This window comes from Argiope bruennichi, chromosome 2 (assembly GCF_947563725.1).
Source record: "Argiope bruennichi chromosome 2, qqArgBrue1.1, whole genome shotgun sequence".
Classification (NCBI taxonomy): domain Eukaryota; kingdom Metazoa; phylum Arthropoda; class Arachnida; order Araneae; family Araneidae; genus Argiope; species Argiope bruennichi.
This window is the reverse complement of record NC_079152.1, coordinates 121,262,816-121,288,920: the sequence shown is the minus strand read 5'-3', so window position 1 is coordinate 121,288,920 and position 26,105 is coordinate 121,262,816. Positions and strand designations below refer to the sequence as shown.

The window sequence follows — 26,105 nt, the reverse complement described above, 5'->3', positions numbered from 1 at the left end:
ACTTAAATTCTGCATCCCACTGTAAATAACATACATCATTTCATGGAAATAACTAATTTATATTGCATTAATTTAAAATGCGTCGAAAACGAATTGAAGAAAAGCTCTGAACTCTTTAATTGATTACTCAATACTTTTATACAATAAATTGAAGCGTGGGAGATTCAATGCGTTGAAGTTTTATCTTCACCTGCGATTGTCCCTTGATAACTTATAAAAGATAATTCACATCTTACAGTTGTCTCTTTCTCATTTCGATTTCGCTGCTGAAGAGATGGGTCTTCTAACGTGTCTACTTTTTGTGATATCCGCATTTTACTTGCCTATCTCAAGTAAGTTTAAACTTTTGATGATTGTTACTGATTTACTTTTTATATTATTAGTTTAGCATGATAATTAGGCTGGTATTATACCAATAAATTGGACCCTGTTTGATGAAAATAATCTTCATATAGATACAACAATTGTTGCCCTATGTCTGCAAGTTGTATCTGTATTAAGAGAGCACGTGTTTTTGGGTAGAAATGATTAAGAAAATGCTTTTCTAAATTTTAATTAGATTTTTAATTAAAAAATCAATCAAAATTTCCTTTTCTTAAAAACTTCGAAGCATATAATTGCGTAGAAACCATTATTACACTGTTTTTAAATTTACAAAAATTAGATATTTAATGAGATTAGCTTTATTTCTGTATATTTTTTCTCTAATTTTAATAAGCTTTCAAAGCAACTTTAAGTATTTTTCCAAAAAATATTTTTTATAGTTTTAGTTTCTGTATTTCTTTCTGTGATGATATCAGATTATATGTTATGTGTATTTTATCACTGTTATATACAGGGTGATCAAAAAATAACAGGAGGTGTTCGGAGCCTTGCAGCGTTTTATGTACTGGGAAAAATATAACAAAATTTTTGCTGCCATACGCATTAATGTATGCGGTTTCGATTTATCAAGAAAAAAATTAGTACCAAAAAACGCCGATAGAGGAAATCCTGGCACTGCAAACACATAATGTGTGGAAAAAGAATACATAACTGCCAATGGAAACAGTAAATAGCAACACACCAAATACAAATGAAAAATGTTTATTATAGCAACTTACAATTTTGTCTCAAGCTGACCACCAACTTGATATTCCAATAATTGCATGCGGTACAGAAGTTTTCGACAGTGGATCACAGCATATCGGCATTTATTCGTCTGACATGTAACGTTGATCTTTTAAAGTAGGAATATCAGGAACATATCCTTGATACATGTCGCCTTTTAAGTGAACCAGAATCGCCACACAACCAAAAATTGCCAAGATTCGGATCAGTGTCATCAGTTAATGGGTGTTATCTTATACGGATAAAATTTCAGGATCTTACGCAATATCTTCTGCACCGTGTCGAGAACATGATATGTGTTTGTCGTGCTATTGTACGCGCACTGCTGGTACTCTGCTCATTAGCTATCGCCTGATCCATAACGATAATTGCAACTTCAACTTGTTTCTGCTTAATACATTTACGTCTTCGGTCTTACATTCTCGTGATACCAAGAATTTCTGTTGTTTCAAATCTTTCAACCATTCTTCGTAAGTTAGTTATGGTCATCGGTCCTCTACGTAACTGTTTTAACCGCCAGTATTCACCAAGGGCAGCACTGGCATTTTCATCCTGTTGATAAAACAGCTTGACTAATAAGGTGCGTTCACGTAGTGACATCGCAGAATGACTTAAATTCCCGCAACTTTTCTTTTTATCTTCGATGTCATGTCACAAAGTATCCGTATAAGCAAATTACATAATAAAATTTCGGATCGCAGCGCCAGGATTTCCCCTTTTTGGTACTAATTTTTTTTTCTTGATAAATCGAAACCGTATACTTTAATGTGTATGGCGGCAAAAAGTTTGTTATATTTCTCCCAGTACATAACAAGCTACAAAGCTTTGAACACCTATTACTTCTTGATTACCTTGTAATTAAGAACAAATTTTTAAAACAAAATTAAGATAGAGAATAGAAGTCTAAAGTATTATCGTGCTTTAATATTTCGGACTTGTAGCTCGAAACGTATTTAATTTTTTATATGCAAATTATTACTTTCTGCATATAAATATCTTCTATATCCATGTGTAAGATGACTGTATTCTAACGAAGAAAGTTACTGTTACAATGTGATATCTAATTTTAACTTGATCATATTCTGTCATGTGACAATAATTGTAGCATGCCTAGGGTGATAGAGAAAATGAATGATCTTATTTCGAAAATTCTTACATAGAAAGTCAACAACAAAAATATAAGTAGTTTACATATAAGTTAAAAAAATAAGTAGTTTACATACAAGTTAAAAAAAATAAGTAGTTTACATACAAGTTAAAAAAAATAAGTAGTTTACATAAACACATCAGTAATTTAAAATGACTGTACATGTAATGCACTAGTAACTGCACTAGAAATTTAATTAGGAAACATGGAAATATAAGTATTATCTCCAGTCGTCAGTTTTTACTGTAATAATTGATTTTTAATATGGTTCAATCGAATTACCATGAAAAGTATTAAAATGTTTTAAAAAAATGAATTTTTTTCATTTAAGTTGTCAGGTTGAGCATCAAAAATTGACCTCTGTGTTTAGGGGAGCTGCAGGAAAGTTGTAATATTGTTATTTGGATTAAATAAAATGCTAGTAATCAGAGAGGAAAGGTTTAAATTAAAAAAGTTGTAAGTATTCAAAAGACTCGTACAATGAACCGTCTACTTTAAGATACCTTAAATACAGCATTAAATTTTTAAAACGCTTAAGCTTGAAAAAAATATTTTTAAAATATTAAAAATTTATACGAAAATTTTGAAATTCCACTTCAGGTGTTAAATAACTCGTAAAAATTTCAGATCGAAATTTGAATTAATTTTTGAAAAATTCAATTTTGTTGAAGAAAAGAGAGTCGTTGAAAAATGTCTGCACGTAGTTTCCTATTAACTCAGCGATTCTCAACGTGTGCGGCGTGCCCCCTAGGGGGGCGCGAGCACACTAGAGAGGGGCGCCAGAATATCTAAGAGAAAATATTATTTAAAAAAAATTGATTAACTGACTATAAGGAAAGCACACATACACAAAGAAAACAAAATACATTTCGACTTATTTAATAACTTATTAAAGTAAAACAACTTACAAATCAAAACGTGCTTAATCAAAACATACTAAATTAAAAACAAATTTAATAACTAAAATATTAGTGACTTCCTTGGGCCAGTCTTGCAGAGCAAAGTTTTTCGAAGGAAGGCTTAATATTAGAGATACCCACTCTCAATTCTGTTTCTATATTTTGTCTTCAAAGAAGCCACAGCAGAAAATCCAGTTTCACAAAAGTAGGATGTTGAATGGTAATAGAATGTGAAATGTCCTTGTTTTTAGTGCAGAAAAATCATCCTTACTCCTGCCCAAAATTCAAATAGTGATTTATTACTAAATTGTCTTTTAGTTTCGCCACTTGTCGTGAAGTCTATGAATTTTTCTTCCTCATCAAATGAGAGTCCTTCGGGAGTCTTATGAAATGGATCCTAAATCCACTCGTAACTTGCTATCAGTTTGTCGTCAGCATGAAAATACTTTTTAAAATTCTTTGCCAGCATGGCTAAATGATTTTCAATTGTTACGAAACAACTTTTACATGTTCTTCTTCAGCCTTATAAGTTTTAGTACAATCATCCACATTTGCAAACATTTAAGGTTTTTTTGCTTTAAATTTCTGCTCCACAATTCCAATTTTGTACAAAAAGCATTAACTTTATCACTCATATCCAACATATGTGTATTTGCTCCTTGGTGTTGAAGATTCAAGTTATTTATTTTCTCTAATATGTCGACTAAGTAATTCAATTTCATCACAAATAAACCATCGCGAAAATTCTCGGCCTCCTGTCTGTTTTCTTCTTTTAGGAAAATGGCGATTTCTTCTCTTAATTCATAAACACATTGCAAAAATTTCCCACGTGATGACCATCTATGAATCGCTATATAATAATAATATTATATAAATTCGTAATATTATTATAGTATTTATTTATAAAATAGTAATAATCGCTATAAAATAGTAAGGCCTCGCTATAAAATAGTAACGCTGAATGTACTGAACCCATGTCTTTACAAAGTGCGGAAAAGATTCTCGATTTCAAGGGTTCCATTTTTATATAATTTACAACGGTTACAACCGTAGTTAACACAATATTCAAACCAGGACTCATTTCTTTCGAAGCCAAAGCTTCTCTGTGGATCATGCAATGTGTGTACTGAGGCGAATTTTATTTTACAAGTGCTTGTATACCTTGGAATCTTCCGGATATTGAACGAGCACCATCGGTGCATATTCCGACTCAATTTTTCCATTCTATGTTTGCCTCGTTCATAAAATCATTTAAAATAACAAATAATGCGAGCGCTGTTGTTTTGAGTTCTATTGATGTGCAGAAAAGTAATTTTTCTACTACTGACATATTATCACAAATTTGAACATAGGCAATTAAATGAGCATCTTTATTACTATCTGTTGATTCGTTAAGCTGTATTGAAAACAGTTTGTCACGCAACTTCGAGAAAAGCTGACACTGTACATCTTCAGCTATATCGCCAATTCGACGAGCAACAGTACCATTTGAAAGAGGTATGGACTGCAATTGCTTTGAAAAATTATCTCCAAACATAGTTTTTACAATCTCAATTGCTGCTGGCAAAATAAGCTCTTCACCAATGGTGTGAGGTTTTTTACATCTGGCTATTTTATATGAACTTTGTAAGATGCAATTAAAGCTTTTTTATTCACAGACAAAGTTTCTTTAAAAAATGATTTTTGCTTTTTCTTGATTTTAATTTTAATTCGAAGAATTATCTGGGTTTGTTGACGTACTCACTATGAAGCGTTTCCAAATGTCGTTTAAGTTTATTAGGTTTCATGCTGTCTGCGACCAACATTTTTGAGCAGATGATACACAGGGGTCTTTCTTCTTCATTTACTTCAGTACTGGTAAACCCAAAATTTAAGTATTCTTGAGAATATTTCCTTGATTTTATTTTCGGAACCACGCTCGTCTGTATACTTGTTGATGCTTGACTATCGTCTAATGTTTGCTTACTTCCGCTTAAAAATTTATTAATAAGTCTGCATAAATCTGCTGTCGTGAATATTTAATATGGTGAATTGCAATTAACACGGAAACATATATAACATACACATTTACGATAGATTCGATAGCGATAAAAGGATCGACTCGAATGAGACTGGCTGGAATTGAAACGCGTTATCGAACATTTTCCTTTTTCTTATCAGAAAACATTTGCTCCGTGTATGCTCGAGACGACATCGATCGTGTGGATTCCCTTCCACAAACACTGCTATTTTTTTTTTTCACTTTTGTTTTGTCATGCTTCTGTTTTATTACTTTTATTATTCGAAAAAATGTATTTCCAGTTTCTAAATTTAGCTCACCCCGTCTAGGTTAACTTTCATTACCGAATTTTCCTACTTTCATATTCTTTTGACGTTATCTCACTGTTTGGCTTTCTTTTCAAATATAATATTTAAATTTTCTCCGCTTTCATTCGCTTCATCTCTTCACCGCCCCCTTGTCCAAAATGCAAGATGTGGTTTCTCGCCAACGTTGGCTCGCCTTTTCTCTTGTTTTGGCAGTTAGTTAAAAATAATTTAAAAACAGAATCCAAAATACTCAATATGCATTATTGTTGTATACATTTTATTGTAATCGGGGGGCGCGATGAAAATTATGATTAAAAACTGGGCCACGAATACTGAAAGGTTGAGAAACACTGTATTAACTGAAATTCACTGAATAGAAATATAATCATATTCTAAAAGCGATTTTCTATGATTTCAAGTGGTATTATAATGCCAATTTTCAAAAAAAGAGTGAAAATTAAATTTGAATTTGTGACAATTGATTTTCAAAAACCATTAAATACGTTTGCGAGTGTAACAGTCATTTGACAAAAAATTCAGACTTGATAATTGAAACAAATTGTCAACTTCAAATTTAACTTAAAATTTGAGATTCAAGTTAATTTTTTAAAATAGAATTTAAAAAATTCCTCTCAAATTAAAAATAATAATAATAATAATATTTTTTTCAAAATTTCCACGCTTTAAAAATTTTTCTCTGTGGTGTTTAAGCAAGATTAAAGTTCAGCAGCTCATTTTATAGGTGTTTTTAATACCTATAATTTTTTTGTATAGAATTTTATTTCAGTGCAAAAAAAGAAAAGCGATGTAAATAACCCAGTTCCCATATCCCGCCCGATATCCGGGAAGAAACATATCGACTTTTTTTGGATAGAGAACCTAACAACTTAAACAAGTAAAATAGTTAGTTTTCTTTTTCTTCCATACGGCTGGACTAACAATTTTATATTTATGACTAAATATTATTTTATATTTTTTTCTCACATTGATGCTTTTTTTTGCCATGCATCGTAGTTTTGAAGATAGAATTGTTTTTGTCCTCAATTTACTTCAATACTGGAATTAGTTCCAGAAAGATGATTGCAAGCAAAAATGACCACCACACTGTAACTTATTTCGTTCAAAGAACTTCAAATTGTATGGACTTAAAAAATGTTAGTGCGATATGTCACGTTTTATTATAGTTAATATATAATGTTGAAATTGCAGATTGTGAATTACTTAAAGTATCTAGATGAGACTATGTATATCGTTATAATATGGTAACTGGATTAATTGAACGTAGGCATGACATTTCGAACAGCTAGAATTTTAAGGATTTCAGATTTATTTTTGAAAATTTCAACTAAATGCGTGTAAATTGTAGTCCAAAATCGAACCAATTTTATTCCTTTGCTCAACAAACTATTTAAACGTAGTAATTAATTGAGAAAATACGAAGCATTAGAAAATGTAAATTGTTCTGCAATGTTTTGAGATAACAGCTGCACAAAATATTGTATGAGTTAATTTCTTGTTATTGTTTAAGAAACTCCAACTAAAAATGCCGCTTATACACCTATTATCTCTCGCTATGGTTGTTTATCTGGAATGACCAGAGCCGGAAATTGAATCCGCCATCTTTCCGAAATAGGTTAATCAATTCTTTTCTTTAGTTTTTTCAGCTTACTTACCCAAGGTGTTTTTTTATTGTTGTTATTTGTCATTGAGCAACTTGTTTTTCCTCTCATTATGAGGATGAATTAGAATCGGATGTTATCCAAATGATGCTATCATTGTCTAAAATACTCATAATAGTCCAGTTCATCGAGATTAACTGGAACTTTAATTATATGTCAACCATTTATGTTAACGGAATAGAGGATTCATAACCAAGAGCTTTTCTAGATTAGTTGTATGTTTTGCATTTTGGAATATTAAAAAGAAAAAATTATGATGTTCTATCATATAGAAACTTTGTTAAGCAAAAAAGCACCTTCTCCGTGATATTTAAATATTTCTTCTAAATCAAATGCTCTGCAATTATGCAGGGTTATCATAAAGTCTTTTCATGATTATAAAAAGTATTTTAAAACATGTATTATAATTTGGCATTTGGTTGTTTCGATAAATTGCAAAGACGTTTATAAAATTTTTAATAAAACTACTTACGTCAGTTAATTTCAACGTGAGCACCATTGGTAGCTCGAAAATTGTCGAAGTAGTGTTCAAATTCTCAGTACGTATTGTCCAACATATCGGCTGTCACATTGGACACAACATCTGTAATCTAACTTTGAGTGTATCAATATCTTCAACTGGCATTGCAAATTCTTTTTCCTTCATGCAACCCCCAAATTCATACTGAACAGTAAAGGCCAATTCGAATTCATGGAAACAAAAAAATACATTAAACTTTTCCCTTCACTGACGTCATTGGTAACAATGGACTGTAAAAATCACTATTTCTGCATTTGTTGCATTTTCTGAAGGACCAAAAAAATTTTAATTTTGCTTTATTATGGGATTATCCCACAATAAAAATTTTACATTATTATATTCGATAGTTTTGATAGTAAATTTTTGTAAACTAGGAAAGAGTTTATGACCAACTTGCATATCAAATGAGAGGTTATATCATTAAAAGCTACTGTAAATTCTATGGATAAACTATATTAACTTATGATGACCTTGAATTATGCTATTTAAGATAAATTAACTCTCAGTTTTCAATATAATTTAAGGTCGCTGTGGGGACAGAATTCGCAATTTCCATCAATAGTCAAAAGACGAGAACAATACTTAAGTCTGCAAATTTCTTCAATCTTTCTTAACACAAGCGAAAGAATACTTTGAAGGATGTTAAATGTACTACGTCCGCATATATAGTTGATCTTTCTTTGCATCGAGTATCTAATTTGCGATACTCCGATCTCGCTACTAAGATCACCGTGAGATTACCGCTGCCTTCCCCTAGATGGCAGTGCAGTAAATTTGCATTTATGAGGTCTAACCTCAAAATCTATTGCTATTTTTATCCGTATTTGTAAATACGCCTGAAGCATAGTTTTTACTCAACATTATCGAATTCAGCCTTTAAAGGGGACATAAAGCTTTATCTTCATACCACTCATTCAGAAGAACCATAGAACTTGTGTTTTGTCACTATTTCACAGACTGTAGTATTCACTGAGCTGTTTTCAGAAAAAAATTCTAGAAGTCTTCAAAACTGAATTCTTGTGCAAAAATTTTCCCATGAATGTAGATGTAGAAAGAAGGGATGCCGGATCAAGCGTAGTCATTGCAATCTCAGTATAGAAAAAGATCACTATCATCATATAACAGAACTCGCTTTTTTTAAAAATCAGACATCAGTTTCAACTATATAAAACTACAAAAAGTTTCATTGCTTAAATTTTCCTTATACTTTAATAAGTGATTCTTTCCTTTTTTACTTTCTTGTATTTGAAAATTCGCCAAAAATTCGAGCTTGAGATTTTGGTAAATCTACGCGTTTCAGATCCCTCTGAGTTCGGAAACCACATTTTTAAAATTGTATCTGTCTGTCTGTGAACATGATAATTACAAATTCTTCTGAGCTAGAAGATTGAAACTTGGTACATTGTCCTTACACAAAATGTGAAAATTTCTGTCAAATTTTGAATGAAATCCTGTAAGAGGAAGTCTGTCTAGTTAGTGCTTCGTATATAACTTAACGTAATAACTACAAAATGAAAAAAGCTAGACAATAAAATTCGATACACATATTTAACATATAAAGTGTTGATAAAAACAAATTTGGAACTAAATTCGTCAAGGAGTTGACCATCTATCGGTTCGTACTTTCACAAGCATGTAAATACGATAAGTCAAAAAACGCATTGATTAAAGTATATCAAATTTGGTATGCGATTTTTGACTATAATTAGAATTCTACGTCAAATTTTGGTCTTCATCGATCGAAAGAAGAATATGCATTCGATTTTCTGGTAGTATTATCCGCATTCTAGCGATTAATCGCCAAAAGAATATCAAATATCGCACTCTAATAAGTTCTTTCGTAACTGATTTTCGTCAATGACATACGCTAATAATACACAAGTACATTTATTAGAGAGAATGCGAGGACGTTTCAGGGAGACTAGTTCTATTGGGTAAACATACTTTCTTATATGAACTCAGGAAGAAAATCAGATTTAAAAAATATTGAAGGATTTCTGATTAATTTTTTCCTCGAATAGTTTGGAAAGCTTCTGCTTTTCATTTATTAAACTGGAAAAACTCAAAGGTCAAACTGAAATCCAAGGCATATCATTCGTATATTTGCTAGTAATAATATCTATTTCAAATTAATTTTTAACTGTATTTTAATTCCCCAAATTTTCAAAATTTTTTGATTTTTCTCATTTTTATTTTATGCCCCTGTTCTGAAATCTTTCAGTCTATCTTTTGCGTCCATACATCTGATTTTCTTATTTTGTTTAATTTATTACAGAGTTCTGAAACGAATATTGTGCATTCATGACGTAATTTAGTGCAACAAACTAAAGAATGGTTATTTAAAAATAAATAAATCAGAAATGATAAAATTACTTATAATACAATATATTAACAAAAAAGTATCAAAAAAAAAAAAAAAAGAAGAAGAAGACAAATGTATAAAAATAATATGGATACTTAAGTCCTCTATTTTTGAAAATTCGGGATTACAATGCTTAATAACTTCATTTTAATAATTTCGGAAAATGCATACCAAATTTATTAATGGTATACTACAAATAATGCCACATTCTTGATAATTAGAATAAACGTCTGTTTCGACAAATTAAATAAAACGAACGATTGGCATCAAAAATACATATTTGGCAAGTTCGATTCGATCTAGATAATTGAAGTCAAATCTTAAAATATCCGAATAATTCAAACTTTCAATGGAAGGCGTCATTACATTGAAAGATTCCATTCTTTTTATATCATAATCCTATGACATAAAAACCCGATACTTTCTTTCTATCTAATAATAGCATACTTACTGGAAAGTTTTGTTGCACTCTGATTCGAGGGAATTGGAATATTTATAACTTTGTATACCAACATATTTAACTTTGAACATATATAGCACATATTAACAGAAGATTCCAAAATTTCGATAGCTTACCCTTGCTGAAATACATCATTACACGATGTATTTTAGCAAGTAATGCATCAGTAGATGATTTTATACAATTCATATATTGTATAACGTTATATTATTTATTACAATACATGTATGTATAACATTACATGCATACTATTACAAGATGTATTACATGGTAATTATAACGATACATGTATTGAATATTATTACAGGATGTATTGTATGGTGATTATAATATTGCATGTATTGTAGAACATTGCATGATGTATTACAAGGCATGCGTTATATAACAAGCATGTATTATTACATGACTTTTATAGAATACATGTTTTAGTATAACCATCTATTTAGAATGAACTTCTTTAAAACACTCTTCTATTTTGCAGATGGGTACAGGCAGTTTGAGTACTGCAATGGAACTTCATGGATAAAATTTCAGGGTAACTGCTATTTGTTCCAGTATAGAGACAAGAATCGAGTCTCCTTCTACGATGCTGAGGACTTCTGCCGCTCCCAAGGGGGTCATTTAGCATCCATCCATTCAGAAGCAGAGAATGAATTTCTTCTAAACACAGTAATAAAAACTTTTGAAATCAATTCAAAGTGAAACTTAGCAAAAGTAGTTTTATTTTGTTTAATGGCATTTCATTTTAGGCAGATGAAGGACGCTTCGGAGGTAGATTTTGGATCGGACTGAACATACTTGCTGGTAAAAACAACGAACAGTGGACAGATGATACAGCTGTAGATTATAGTAAAAAAGTTCTAAAGGAATACTATGTGAATGAAAAATGTTTCATACTGATGCAAAGTAAAAGTAAGTATGCACTAATATTTAATCAGTTTTCGACACATATTGAAAAGAAATATTTTTATTTATTTATTTTTTAATTTTCAGGCGACAATGATTCGTTCAATTTGTTGAATTTAAAAGTTTTAATCTTAACTTTAAATATTAAAAGAGTATTTTGATGTATAATAAATATAAAAATTTGTTCCAGAGATATTAAATTATCTCAATCACAAGGATTGCAGAGTTTCCGTTATAAATCTTTTGCTAGTTTTAAATACTTGGTAAAATCCTGAGTTCACTTAAGTTTATTCATATTTCTATTTGTATATTTTTACCTTTTATTTTGAAATATCTTACAACATCAATGATAAAATTCTGTATGCTTTTAATATTAATTGCTTTATGAATTTTTTGAAATTAAAATTAAAATGAAAAATGGTAAAATGGAGAACAAGGCTAGTCAATATTTTTTTAATTCAAGAATCTTTTTTTAAGATTAAATAATTTTCTCATAGCTAATTCCATAATGTAATTTACCAAATATAGGGCGATATAGCTAGATTATCTAGCACTTAAGGAAATGCGTTTGGTTTTAAATAAAAAGTCGTCCAAATAATTTTAGTAATCAGAGAAAAGTTCTAGAAAAAGTTCTTTAGTTGTATTAGAATTTAGAAATGGGTGGAAAAAATGATTAAAACGTCTATTAATAGAATTTTTCATTTCGTAGTAAGTTATTCCATTAATTATATAATTATGCAGAAAATATATAATTTCTTTCTTGAAATAAATAAGTAATTCTATTAAAAATCAAATAGCTTACCACTTAATTTAGTTTTTGAAAAAAATTTCGTAAATATTTTTTTGAGCTTCTTTATACATTGCTGGATAAAATTATGAGCTCATAAAATTTTCATTATATTTTAATCATAATTTAATTTAGCGTAATTTTTGTTTTATAAGAAAAAATATGAATAGTTAGAAATGTTCTTCTAAATTTAGTATGGCTCAATAAATAAATAAAAATTAAAATTAAACATGGTAAAAAATGTACAACTTAAAAAAAATTTATAATTACTTTATCATTTTACTATACAGTCAAAGGCATAAAATTCTAAATCGTAATATTTTTTCGTCCGATTAAGATAATTTTAATGTCACAAAACTGAACAGATTTTTTAATAGTAACTATTATTTTTTTCATAACGAAAGCTTCAAACGATAAAATATTTGTTAAAAATAAAAATTCTAAGGTATGAGACCCTATTTTGTACAATGTTTTATTTTCACAAATGGGTTTTATGATAAATAAGCTAATTAAAAGTGTCATTAGCTATTTTTCTTCATTTCACAATAAAGAAAATTCTACATGATAAAATCGTAATTAAAAAAAAATGCAAACGACTTTTCTCAACAGTATTAATTTCAAACTAAATTTTTCTTTTCTTTTTTCTGGGTTAATTAAAAGTTTTGTGGTTTGAGTTTTCACTGGAAATGATATGCGGCTTATTATTTGTATGTTATATATTCTGTTCAGACGTTACAATTTTTTTTATTTATTGAAGTCCAAAAATGTCTTAAAATATCTCGTGGTGCGACTCTCACAGAACTACAGGTCGGTAAAATTTTAGTTGTCACAGCTGCTAGAAAAAGTCCAAATCCGTATTGTCATATTAGTGAAATGCTTACAAGGAGCAGTTTAAAATGCTCTAAAGGTTCCGAGTGTTTACGGAAAAGAAAAAGGAGATCTAATCGGTATTTTAACAAATGATAATATTTCTTAACAGAAAAAAACTCTCAAAAATAAATTCCACTGAAAAATTTTCTTTTAAGATGTGCATATTGATTTTCATTGTTTATTCGTTGGAGAAAAATGGTTCAGTTTTTTTTTCTTCTGAGAAGCTATTAATTTTAACAGCTGAACAACTTTTTATTAACTTCTATAAAATTTTAAAACAAAATAAAAATTAGGAAGTTTCGAATTGAGATATTTCTGTGTTACTATTGCAGGAGGATGGAGGCCAGAGGACTGCTCTCTTCACTATGCACCATTGTGCAAGAGATCTGAGAATGCCATTCCAACTCCAGTACCACCTGTAACAACGCCTTCTCCTAAAGTTGGTAACTGCCCCAAGAATTGGATTCAGTTTGGTATGTCATCTATTCAAGAAACTATTCCTTATGTTCGTACATATTTTTTCAACAAAACAACCAAATAACGTTCTCAAATTTTCATAAAACATTTCAAAAATCAGTAAATGCATACAAAATTAGTTTAATCTTGCTTGCTGACCAATGAAGAGATAAATACGCATTGTTTTAACTTTAAATCGGTACAAGATTTAAAAGGTTTCGAATAAAATTTTGAAAATATAGATCTTATTCACTGTTATTCTGCTTTCACCTGATAAAAATATGGGCAGGAAATTTTCATTTGTGTCAGAGTATTGTGAACTGTGTTATACATGTTCACGATATGAAAATTCTGCTGCGGTATTGTCAAAGATCTATTTTAAATTAGCTTTATATGAATATTCCTGGTACGGTAAAATATATGTTATTGTTAAAGCTCGAAATCCATTAATGCACAGATTAGCTAACTAATCTACAGATTAACTGATTTGCTTTCATAAAGTGCGAAATCAGGAGGCTTCTGCATTTTAAATTGGTAATGTGCACATTAGCGGCTTCCATATCGTTAGAGTTCAAAAGTTTGTTTCACTAGGTAATGTTGGTAAGGATGGGTTTTATAAACTTGTTGCTAAAAAGGATATTTTAAAACAATTGTCTACGAGATCTGAATACAGTAGTTGTAAAGAGAAATTTTTAACAAAAGAAGATGCCCGTGCTGTAGAAATATCTTTATGTCAAACGGCAATAAAACAATCCCTCGGTACCGGGCAAGATCTCAAAAAAGGTGACTGCAATTCTAAATGTACCACAATTAGACGTGCTTGTCTCAAAAACCCGTTGCTCTGCAATTCAAAGTATCACCGATATTCAGATTGCAGTAATAAATAAGCATTATTTTATCCTATGTTTCGCAAATTCATTTCCATAATTGTAATAATATGTTATACCATTTGATTCTTTGTAGTATGGTTTTTAAATTCATTGATGATTGATTCCATCATCTAATTTGTTGATTGTACAATTTTTTTAATTAGAAAAAGAAGTGCCTTTTAATTAATTTTTTTAAATAAATAAACACCATTTAATTTAAGCTTTCAGAAAGTAGTATAGATATTATTTCCATTTTAACGAGTGCCTAGTAGGTATGTATGATTTATCTAGGTAAATTGAGAAGTGAAACACTTTTCTGCAATTTAATTGATCACCCCAGTTAATGCGCAAATTAGCTGATTTCTGCACTTTAGCGGTAACACATATACTACATCGGGTTTAGCCTTATGAGTGATTTTCAAGAACATCATCTATGACTAACTTTACTCATAATTTTATGGGCCGCGGTGGCCTGGTGGTAAGGTCTCGGCTTCGGAACCGGAGGATTTCAGGTTCGTGACCCGATCCCACCGAAGAAACGTCGTGTAAGGGGGTCTGTTGCACGTTAAAACCGTCATGACCAAACGTCCTCCCGCTAGTGTGGTGTGGAGAGGGGGGTGCCAGCTCAGGTGCCGTCCTCGTCATCTGACCGTGGTTCAAAATGACGAGGTCCGTCTCAAAATAGCCCTAGTGTTGCTTCAAACGGGACGTTAATATAACCAAACCAAACTATCCATAATTTTATCTTAGAGTCAGATTGCTCACCAGTAAGCATATATATGAGAGACTGATATGTAAGTAAAGAGAGAGAGAGAGACTGATAAATAATTTTTACTTTCTGGTATACGTAGTATAGAGAAAGTACAGAAATTGTCGAAAAAATTCTAACTCTAGATTTTGACGAATTTCCACGTTTTAGACCTCCCTAAGTTAAAAAAAAATACATTTTTGGAAAATCGCTGTCTATTTGTCTGTGACAAAGATAACTCAAAAACGCTTTGAGCTAGACGGTTGAAATTTGGTATGCGGTCTTTATACCAAATGTGTAGATTTTTATCAAATTTTGAGAAAACTCCATTCAGAGGAAGTCTGTCTATCCGGCTGTTCGAATATAAGTTAACACAATGATTACAATCAATTATTGAAAGATAACCAAATCCGTGCAGGCATGTACAAGGAATCTGGTTCTGTAATATGATGATTGACTATTAAATGTTACTCGATTAAATTTACATAAGATAAGAAACTGAAAGTTGGACGAAAATATTATAAAGCATTTTTTACGTATCTTCATAATGCCGGTGCTATAAAAAATACTACAAATAGTTGTCATTCGACGCCAAGTCAGAGCTATAGTAATGTGAAAGGCTTGATTGTTCGCTGCCAGATTACTTTATCAGACTGCAGATTTGACCAATAGAAAGCTGTCGAATAATATTGTAGATTGAACAGAACATACATATTCATCTTTTTTTTTTTTCCTTATCTCATTTTCTAAGAATATAACAATAATTCAAAGTAGTGAGAATTTCGGCATTCAACATCAAGTGATTCAATAAAATTCTCATTTCTTTTAGAAGAGAGTGGATATAATTTTTCTATGAAGATGGCTGTCTTCTGTTTGATATCTCAGACGACCGTTCGAATTCTGGTATAATGTTAGAGACCCGTATCTCTTCTGTTGGTACTATTTGGTTAAAAATAAATAAATAATGTATAACAGATGGTATCCTCACTCGTAGAATCGTCTTTTGACAAAAAAAAAAAAGCTTTAAGTATGTAAAGTAGATATTCTAAGTATGTATTATGAGTGCTAAGAATATATTCTAAGTATTAATAATAATAAAAACCAAGTAAGAAAAAAAGTAGTTGCAGGTATGATCCTTCGTGTAATAATAAAACAATTAAAAGTTATGCTTTTTATAATACTCAGTATTTATTTTCGAATATATTTCGTAAATATTTCTGTGATTCACAAAAAGACACGCAACTTAAATTCCAGTTACTGGCGAGAATTTTAAATCTTTCTACGTATTTAATAGAAAAATAAAATACTAAAAACGATATTCCGAGAATACGTTATTTAAACATTATTTCATTAACTTATTCTTTTTACATTATTTTTTTATTATGTAGCTTTAAAATAAATAGATTAAATTGTTTCAACAATTTTTTCCTTCTTTTGTTCTTGGGTTAAAAGAGACCTAAGCCTAAATTGATTAGAAAACAGCGATTTGAAAGAAATACGACCTTTATCTTAAAAGAAATGTGGACTTTTTCTCTCGTTTTACGGTCTGGATAGACATAATTACTTAATACGTTCGCTTGTGATTTGGATCATTAATTAAATGCCTTTTATTTTGTTTTATTTTAAATGTTTTAAAGAGTTCATATAATTAAATATTAGACGTAAACCACGAATAAGTCACGTGACAATCTGCTTGTTAAATAAGTAGATAATGAAATTTATTTCAATGAGGAATTTTAATTTCCGATTTACTTTTTTTTAAGAATTCCAGAAAAAAATCTGAGCAATTTTTTTTTTTATTTTTCGTAAGTGGTAAACCAAAAAAATTCCTATTCAATTTTAAATTAGAATAAATATTTAAATAAAATATATTTTAAACATTTGATATGTAATTTTTTTTAGATCATATCGGAACATTTTAAAGTCCAAACAGAAATAGAAGCATAACATTAAAAAAAAACAGCATTATTAAATACCTAAAAAACTCATTTAAATCCAGGGTGAATAAACCTTTTTAGATGATAACACTTCTCGCATTGCAAAATTTAACTATTTTTTTTATTATTATTGAAGAGTTAGATAAAATATTCTATTGTTCAAATGTTTAGGAATAATTGAGAAGAACAAAATAAAAAATATGTGGGAAAAAGGCATAAGTGAGAAACACGTGAACATTATTCTATGTCAGTAATAGAACATTATTCTATGTCAGTAACATTATTCTATGTACATGAACAGTATTCTATGTAGTCTGTGTGTTCATAAAAAACGACTCACGTGTCAGTAGTACCAAGTATTACATAAAAAATAACAGTGTAAAAATTTCGTGCCAAAGAATTAAAACTATATTATCTTATAAAATGTACATTCATCCGAAAAATTATTCCGATATCAATATGGATAACATTTTATTCGTAAAGTAAATATATATATATATATATATATATTGCAAAACGAATTTTGTCTTGAAATCCTACAAGGTATGAAAACGTATATGCAACTGAAATAGTTTTCTGAAAGTATAATTAATGCTATAATACTTCTACAGTAGATTTTCTGTCTAAAAAGTATTCGGACACCTATAAAATTTAATAAATTTACTTTTAGGGCTTGAAATCATTACTTTAGCTTTTTAATTGCCAATCCTTGTTCTTTATTACTTCTTTCAATATATTTGGCATTGAACTAATTAATTTGTTTACTTATATTGGGATTTTAATATTTCCTCATGGTTCAATTAGTTTTTCTTTTGGAATATTTTTGCTTGTAATATTACTTCCATACAAAAGTTGTCGCACATTATCCCATTAATACTCTATAAGATTAATAAATCGGAACATTGGATTGGCATTTTTTTTATCATAGGGCAATGATTGAGAGTCCATAATCTAAAAATATAGAACTATGCTTTTGATCAGTGTTTTGGCAAAGTTTAAAATTAGACAAAATTCGTTTTTTTTTATTCATTTTGTCATATACTTTAAAAAAATATTCTGAGTAAGCATATTGTTAAATAATTTTGGGTTTCCTGTTGCAAAACCATTCATGCAATTTCAAACAAGTAGGCTACCACTGCCCTATTCAACTAAAAAAAAATTTTTTTGTTTGTTTAAAGCTCAAAATTAGATATAACTCCATACTTTTTTTTTTAATTTGAACCAAAACATTTATTTTACTTTCGTCAATAAGAATCACAGCCTCCCAAAATTCTTTTTTTAAATAACATCAAGCAAATTTCAATCGTTTCTTTTGCTTCAGTTTACTAATAAGCTGTTTCTTTCTAGCAACTGGAGCATCAAATCTTCTAACATGAACATCCACATATGCAATAATGTGCCTGACATATGTATCAGATTACTGAATTTTTAATTTTAAATGTGCAATGAAGTGAAAGTATTAAGTAATTTAAAAGTCAAATACTGCTTAAGAAGGCTCCAATATCTCAAATGCCCCTTAAATCATCATAGGATTTTAAATAAATATGAATGCTCCATATAGGATGTGTCATCTAATTAGGAAGTTAAGTAAATTCGTAGATCAAGAAGTTAATATAAACTTTTACATGAAAAAGGTATACATTATGCGAACTGATAAAATTGTAACGATTTTTCCTGTTCATTGATACTTCTCTTTGAGATACGATCTTATCTAATTTATATTTAATGTGTTTATTTAAATAAAATTATTAAAAGATTTTTTTTTCTATTTGAAATGCCCTCCTCCCTTTTATCAATGAACTTTATTTTATTAACCCTCTGACTGCGTGATTTTTTTAAAAATCACTATTTAGATACGATGTTTGCAAGTAAATTCAAATATTTTTCAAACAAAGTGAAATGATACTATATGGTACATGATAATAATATGATATAAAAATCTGTAATCGTAAAAATAAGCACTCTAAAACTGCGGAAAAGTGGGATGTTATAGAAAATGGACTGATAACCAATCCGCGGAAATCGCGGATGAGCAGCTGAGGGTAAAATTTGTTTATGATAAACCAACTTTAATGACACTATCTGTTCAAATAATAATTTGTCTAAAAGCGACGCAAAACAATACTGTCATTCCCTGATACCATTCCTATCATGTAATGTTTACACTGCGCTCAATGTTCCACTTTTTATGCATTCTGTTTTTTCCCACCAGGTGAAAAGTGCTACCGATACTTTGGTTCTGCCGAGTCCGATAGACTGCTGTACAAACAAGCTCGAAACGCCTGCTGGGCTCTCGGAGAAAACCATGACCTAGTATCCATTCACAGCAAGGAAGAACAAGGTAAGGAAAAATTCTCCTCATCGAACGATGTTCAGAAATTTATCAAAAACAGAAAAATAATAAAAGAAAATCGCAAAGAATATTGCTGAATGGAAACTGAATATTGTATATATAACACGGCATAAAATAGACAGCGTAGTTTGTTTTGTTTTCGTATCACTCTAGATTCACCAAAGAATTTTTCGACCTCATGACAAATGGTATTTGTAAAATTTAAATAGTATAGTGACAATACAGTTCAACTGTATTATTTCGAAACATTATTTTACGAAATGCCAGTTGAGATTTTCTTCTTCAAAAACTGAAGGGAGTACACTAAAAAATTATACATTACACATTACCATGCATCAAATTTTAAATTTGCTGTATGTTTCTTTTCTAATATGCGCATCTTGAAACTTTGTCTTTTGTGAATAAAAGAAAGAGTTTTTTAAAATAAAGAATAACATCCCCTATTTAATGCTACATGCGAATTTTTTTCGGATGGATGTGGTAATTTTAAACTATAATCAGATGATGAGGACAGTATGACTCGCTTACAGTATCTCAAGTGAAGACGGTTGCAAAATAAGCATCACATGATATCAGTTAGTATATATTGAGGAGACATTAACACAATCGTGTTCATTATATATTTATTATTTTTGAGTGACCTGGCTCTATTTCGCAATTTTCTCTCTCTTAGCAAATGTAGACGTGTGTGTGAGATCTAAAGCAATTCACTATATTGAGTTAGATGCAATATTTTTCAGCCACAAACCCTTCTTTCAAAACTTTCATGTCACATCAAAGTAAGTGCATTTGACGACCTCTCACCCCAACCTACAGATTTAAAGCAGCGTTCACACGAGACCAATTATTGCGAGCAATGGTAGATAACGCCTACCTCAGAAATATCACGTGACCACAATGGGACAATGGCAAATAGTTATCTCATCGGGACAGCTATTTGCCATTGTTCCATTGTGGTCACATGATATTCCTGAGGTAGGCGTTATCTACCATTGCTAACAATAGTTGGCTTCGTGTGAACAATGGCTTTTAATCTGTGAGCAGACGTGTGTATGAGGGTTGAAATGCCTCAAAACGAGAGGTAATTTTTTTGTGCAAGAAAGCAGAATGGAATAATCCTTTTCATACGAACGTTTGTTCGTGAATTACCTTCCACCCCTAAATTTCAGCTATGCGCCCGAAATGGATTGCAGTTCTGAATTGTGTGCAACCGCAATCATCTATAGTTGTGATAGATGTCTATGGGTGATTGTGGTGTAACTGGGTAATTTGGAGTACAAAATCACAGGGATACTTACTACTCTTAATAACTTATAGAAATTATCTGTTCAAGGGAACCGACAAATTTCTTGACGCTTGCAGAAGAAAGCTCACGGAAATGTTTTCCCGTAAACTTTCTAATACGCTTAGACAATCAAGTGCGTTTTATTAGATTTTCCTTATATTATCTTCTACGGCCCTATAACATATGGCGAAGGTAATGAAATAACATTGAGAGAAAGACGGCAAACCCTCGAAGATCAAAATAGTCCGCAGGCTGGAGTATTTCTCAACTTCCCCATATAGTGATACAGTATAATGCTTTTTACCCTTCATAATTGAATGAGAAAACTGAGTATATATTCTGGACCACTTCTTCTTTAAACACATTTTGATCGGATCTAAAATTTGACACAGATATATAATTTTAACCAAACGGTCCCGTAGTAAATTTTATTCAAGTATGGTGTGGTGTTTTTGAGTGGCCATCTTCATATACATATGAACAGACTGATCAACAAATGGTCACTCATTGGACAGCTTTGGTCTAAAACTTAATACATATTTACAATTTTGATAGTAAATCTGGATACCAAATTTCACCTATATAATGGTTTTGACTTCTTTTCCTCCAAACGGATTCAAAATTTGATACAAGTAAAATAAACAGCATAAATTTTTTAATTGTCTAAGTCTTTGCTTTTTTTAATTATCTTTTTCACATTCAAGCGAATACACATACCAATAAATTATCCCTTTTACAAATTTGAGAATTCTGGAAAGTCTAAAACATGGGGACTCGTTAAAATCTCGAATTCGAATTTTTTATGAAGATAATAATATTTTCCCTTTACTTATCTTAATCACATTTTTCAGTTTTATGAAATGACGCAATAAAAACCATGTTACATTAATAATCTCGCAAATTTAAATTCAGTAGATCTAGAAATTTCAAGCAGAAATTTTTTACTTAATTATGTGGTTATTTATGAATAAGTTAAAATTAAGTTTGGTTCATTCTTTTATTTAATTGCATTGCAGTGCATTTCGCTTTAACAAGGAAGAAATCGTTCGTATTTACCAAACAAAAGGATTAAAGTTACAACTTTGTTTGACAGGAAAAATGAATAAGAATTGTAAAATGATTAAACCATTGAAAATAAAATGCAAATTGTATTTTCAGCTTCATCATAAGAAGCAGTAGTTTCTTTTCACAAAATAACTTAAGCTTTGAATTTCTGAGAGGAAAAATACAATTTTCACATATGAAAAGAATTCAATGTGGATGGACAGGACAAGACAGGACAGGTTTTCTTATTAATACCATGATGTAAGGAAGCAAGAAGGAATTCCATAACATTGTTATTCATGTATTACCTCTCATGGTATGGAAGGGGGATAAAATTACAACCTGTGGCATCCTCGATATAATCTTTTTAATAGAAAATGTATCATTGATATTATATGTACAAAATATATAACCGAAATTTCAATCTCCTTTTATCCAAAAAATACTTCTTTTGTCGTGAAACGATAGTTTGCTTGCACACATTTTCAAGTTTTAATGTTCCCCCCTCTCTCTGCGGACTTCAGTATAATAGAACATGTTTTGATTTTTTGCTTCGTGAGGTTTACTGCGACGAAAGCCATATTACAGTCGCAATGGTTTAATTGAAGCCATATAAAAAGCATGGAGCAAAATTGCTTCTCAGAATCTGAAGGCTTTATATGATTCCTTTCCAAAATCTTCGCATTCATAAAGAAAAAAAGGCAGCCATATAAAGGACTAAAACATTACTTTTGTAGAATTCTGATGTTGCTCAATTGAATGGTCATTCCTAATAAAAAATGATTAATAATATTAAATATTAATTCGTAATAATCAATAATTCCTAAATAAAAAAAAATCTTTTTTTTCCACGATTTCATCATAAAAGATGAAATCTGGCTAATAAATAAACTTAAATTTGTTACCACAATAAATATTTATCCTTTGATACGGTGAAATTTTTTAAAATGTGCTAATAGGTTTTACTGTTTTTCAGTTGCCTGAAGATTTATTTTAATTAGAAAACTTCAATTTCTTATTTTCACACAGCTTTCTTGACACAACATCTATACGACCTCGGTACTTCGGCATGGATCGGAATGCATCAAATACAATCGGATGAAATCGGGCATGATCTTGTATTCGGATGGATGGACCAATCCCGAACAGATTTCACCTATTGGGCAAGAGGGCATCCGCCTCCCGGCACATGGGTGAGACAGATAGCATTAGTATTCATATAAATGCATTTGTATCTATTAGATAAGTTCTATTCTTTTATTTTTATGAAATAAAAATTATGAATAATACATTTATACATGTTTTGTATTATATAGTTTACTAAATGAAGAATCAACAATGTAATGCGCATAGTATGTTTGAGGAAAACACATCAGAGATTATGAATTATGTTTTTCGGTTGAGTTTTTAAGTAGCATTATTTTTTTTCGAAAAACTGGAAGACAGATGTGCGTTTTAGAAACGGATTGTTTGCAGCGGTCAGGCTGATTGCAAGAAATTACTGCTGCCAACTTCATTTGAATGGTAATCTATCCTCATATGTCGGTAATGAATTAGACTGTTACCTAGAAGTTCCAAAGTCACTTTAGCCAACAGAAGTATGGAGAATGAGCTGCTGATTAGATTGTCGTCCTCATCATCTGAGCACAATTCATGATTTTTTACTTCATCATCATTTTTATTCGTACAGTTAGGCCGCGGTGGTCTGGTAGTAAGGTCTCGGCTTTGGAACCGGAGGGTTTCAGCTTCGAGACACGATTCCACCGAAGAACCGCCGTGTAAGCGGGTCTGGTGCATGCTAAATTCGTCCGGGCCAAACTTCTTCCCGCTGGTGTAGTGTGGAGAAGGGGGTGCCAGCTCAGGTGTCGTCCTCGTCATCTGACCATGGTTCAAAATGACGAGGTCCGTCCCAAAATAGCCCTAGTGTTGCTTTAAAACAGGACGTTATTATAACTAAACTAAACTATATGTGTAGTTTCAAAATGGAAAATTTAACCCTCCTATATTGGTTTCTTTTCACTCGCTGTTCAGATGCAGATATAATACTATATTGTTCATGACCAAGTCTAAATACTTTTGATTTAAATGCAAGGCTGTATTAATATAACATGGTTTATTTATATTAATCTCTAATAATTAACCTAAAAAACCGTATGGAATTTTATTTGGATTTTTTCATATGGAATTTTAATTATAAAATTATTAACCCTATAATTTTATTTGTCTTTCCAACAGATAACACATCTCTTACAAGCAATTTATTGTTACTTTCGGCCAAAAAAGACGAGACAACTGAGATGCATTATGTGCTTTGAGGAATTTTTGTGTTTTAAATTAAATGCTATTTTATCTATAGATTTAAAGAGTTAAGATTCCTCAATTAGATGCACCAATCAGACACGTCACTGTATGCAAATAATTTAACAAGTCAATGTTTTCTGAAAGAGTCAAAGGCCGCGATGGCCTGATAGTAGAGATAGCTTTGAGATAGACGGGTTTCAAGTCCGAGGCCTGATTCTACCGAAGAACCGTCGTATAAGCAGATCTGCTGCACATTAAATCCGTCGGGGCAAATGTCCTCCCTCTGGTATGGTGCGGAAGTTTGAAAGGGGGGGGGGTCTTGCCAGCTCAGGTATCATCCTCGTCATCTAACCACGACTCAAAATTATGAGGTCCGTTCCAAAACAGTCCTTTCCATGTTCAATCAAATATTTTAGCATGCGATTTCCTTCCATTGACAAAAGCTAAAGAAAAAGAATTCTGTTTAATAGCTATGTAGTTTAGAACACGAATAAAAAGTTAATAAGCAATAGCGGAAAAGTTAGAAGAGAGATGAACCGTGAATTGCAATTTTAGCAGCGCTGCAATATCATGGGACTAGTTTCCATTAGGAAAGCTCGTGTATACTATAAACAGATCATATGTAAGATAATTAAAATGACAAGGTTTTAACGTTAGATAGTTTAACGGAATCAGAGATACGAAATTACATTTAAGAGATTTAATTGAAATTAACTAACTCTACTAGAAATTAATAATCGAAAATTCTTACACAAAAGGGGTAGTATCCTGTTTAATTTAGAATCGATCCCATTTTTTCTTCTACAGTTCGTTTCTAGCGTCATTCTTTTCTCTATATTCTGAAGTCTCCATCGTGATTTCGTATACTTAGCGCCACTAGTTTTTTCTCTATAGTAAACTGAACAGGATAACTAAAATTTTATTCCTTCACCTATATTTTAATTTATTTGCTTGTTTTTTTTAATACTACATTATTTATTTATTTTGAGATTCCAAGTACCTTTTCATTGCAACAAGATTGATTACGGAATCTTTCGTATGATTTCATTCAATTATTTAACTAATCTATAAAACACGTTCCGCATTCCTCACTAAAACAAATTATTGAATAAATACAAATAAGCAAAATAAATCACCCTGGTCAGTTTCAGACGCTGAATGATAAATAGCAAGGATATCGATTACCTACGATAGCTTACATTCTTTCGAACACCATGTGTGGCTAACAATTCGATATCGGATGTTTTGATTTTGTCATTGGGTATATTATGCTGAAAGAATTTAAGAAAATATGCTGATGATATAATATTTTTCAAACAATCCTAAGATAGAATTATCATGGTTAATGACTTAAATTAATTAAGACAAATAATGACTTAAAAAATAATAATGTTCTCACATGATAACTTGAAATTTGCGATCGTAGATTTCATTTTAATATTTATAGACTTATCTTCTTATTTTTCTTGCATACGAAATATAAAAGGAGATAATAAGTACAAAACTTATCAAAAAATTCTCCTTCGAGATTTTGATAAATCATAAAGTTTTAGATTTCCTAGTTCATAAATACAGTATTGAAAATTACCTCATAGATACGATAATTAAATATAGAACAAATCGTTGAATCCATTTTGGCATGTGCATTTTCAGCAAATCTGTATAAATTTTGGGTGAAATTTGTCAGAGACAAATCTATTTTCTGATAAATGTGAACATGATGATTCAAATCTTAACACAAATTAAATCTGGTAAATAGTTTTATCTATAGAATTATAGAAATAAATACTATGTCTATCCATCTATCTATTCATATGTATTTGTGAATGTAAGAATTTATAAACGCAATTAACTTTATAAATGAAATTTTGTACATGTTTATGTACTTAATCTCTCGCTAATGTGGCGCAGAAACTTGAAAAGAATTTTTCCGGATCAGGTGACGCCATCTTTATCTGACAACTTTCCAAAATTTATGAGAATTATCACCAATTAACTCTCATTTCTTTACAACAGAATGCAAATATAACTGAACTAAATTCTCTAGAATGATTTGTCACAGTGA

At 30.5% G+C, this 26,105-nt stretch overlaps 1 protein-coding gene across 1 annotated transcript in view; it reads left to right on the top strand.

Moving 5' to 3' along the window:
• The first annotated feature begins 224 nt into the window (after positions 1-224).
• Positions 225-26,105, top strand: part of LOC129959246 (macrophage mannose receptor 1-like) — a 63,347-nt gene continuing 37,466 nt past the window's right edge. The window contains exons 1-6 of the mRNA XM_056072071.1: positions 225-332; positions 10,966-11,153; positions 11,234-11,396; positions 13,380-13,520; positions 19,270-19,398; positions 22,769-22,932. Of these exons, the coding sequence (XP_055928046.1) occupies positions 275-332; positions 10,966-11,153; positions 11,234-11,396; positions 13,380-13,520; positions 19,270-19,398; positions 22,769-22,932 (843 nt within the window). The 5' untranslated portion in view covers positions 225-274. The remainder of the gene's footprint in view (positions 333-10,965; positions 11,154-11,233; positions 11,397-13,379; positions 13,521-19,269; positions 19,399-22,768; positions 22,933-26,105) is intronic.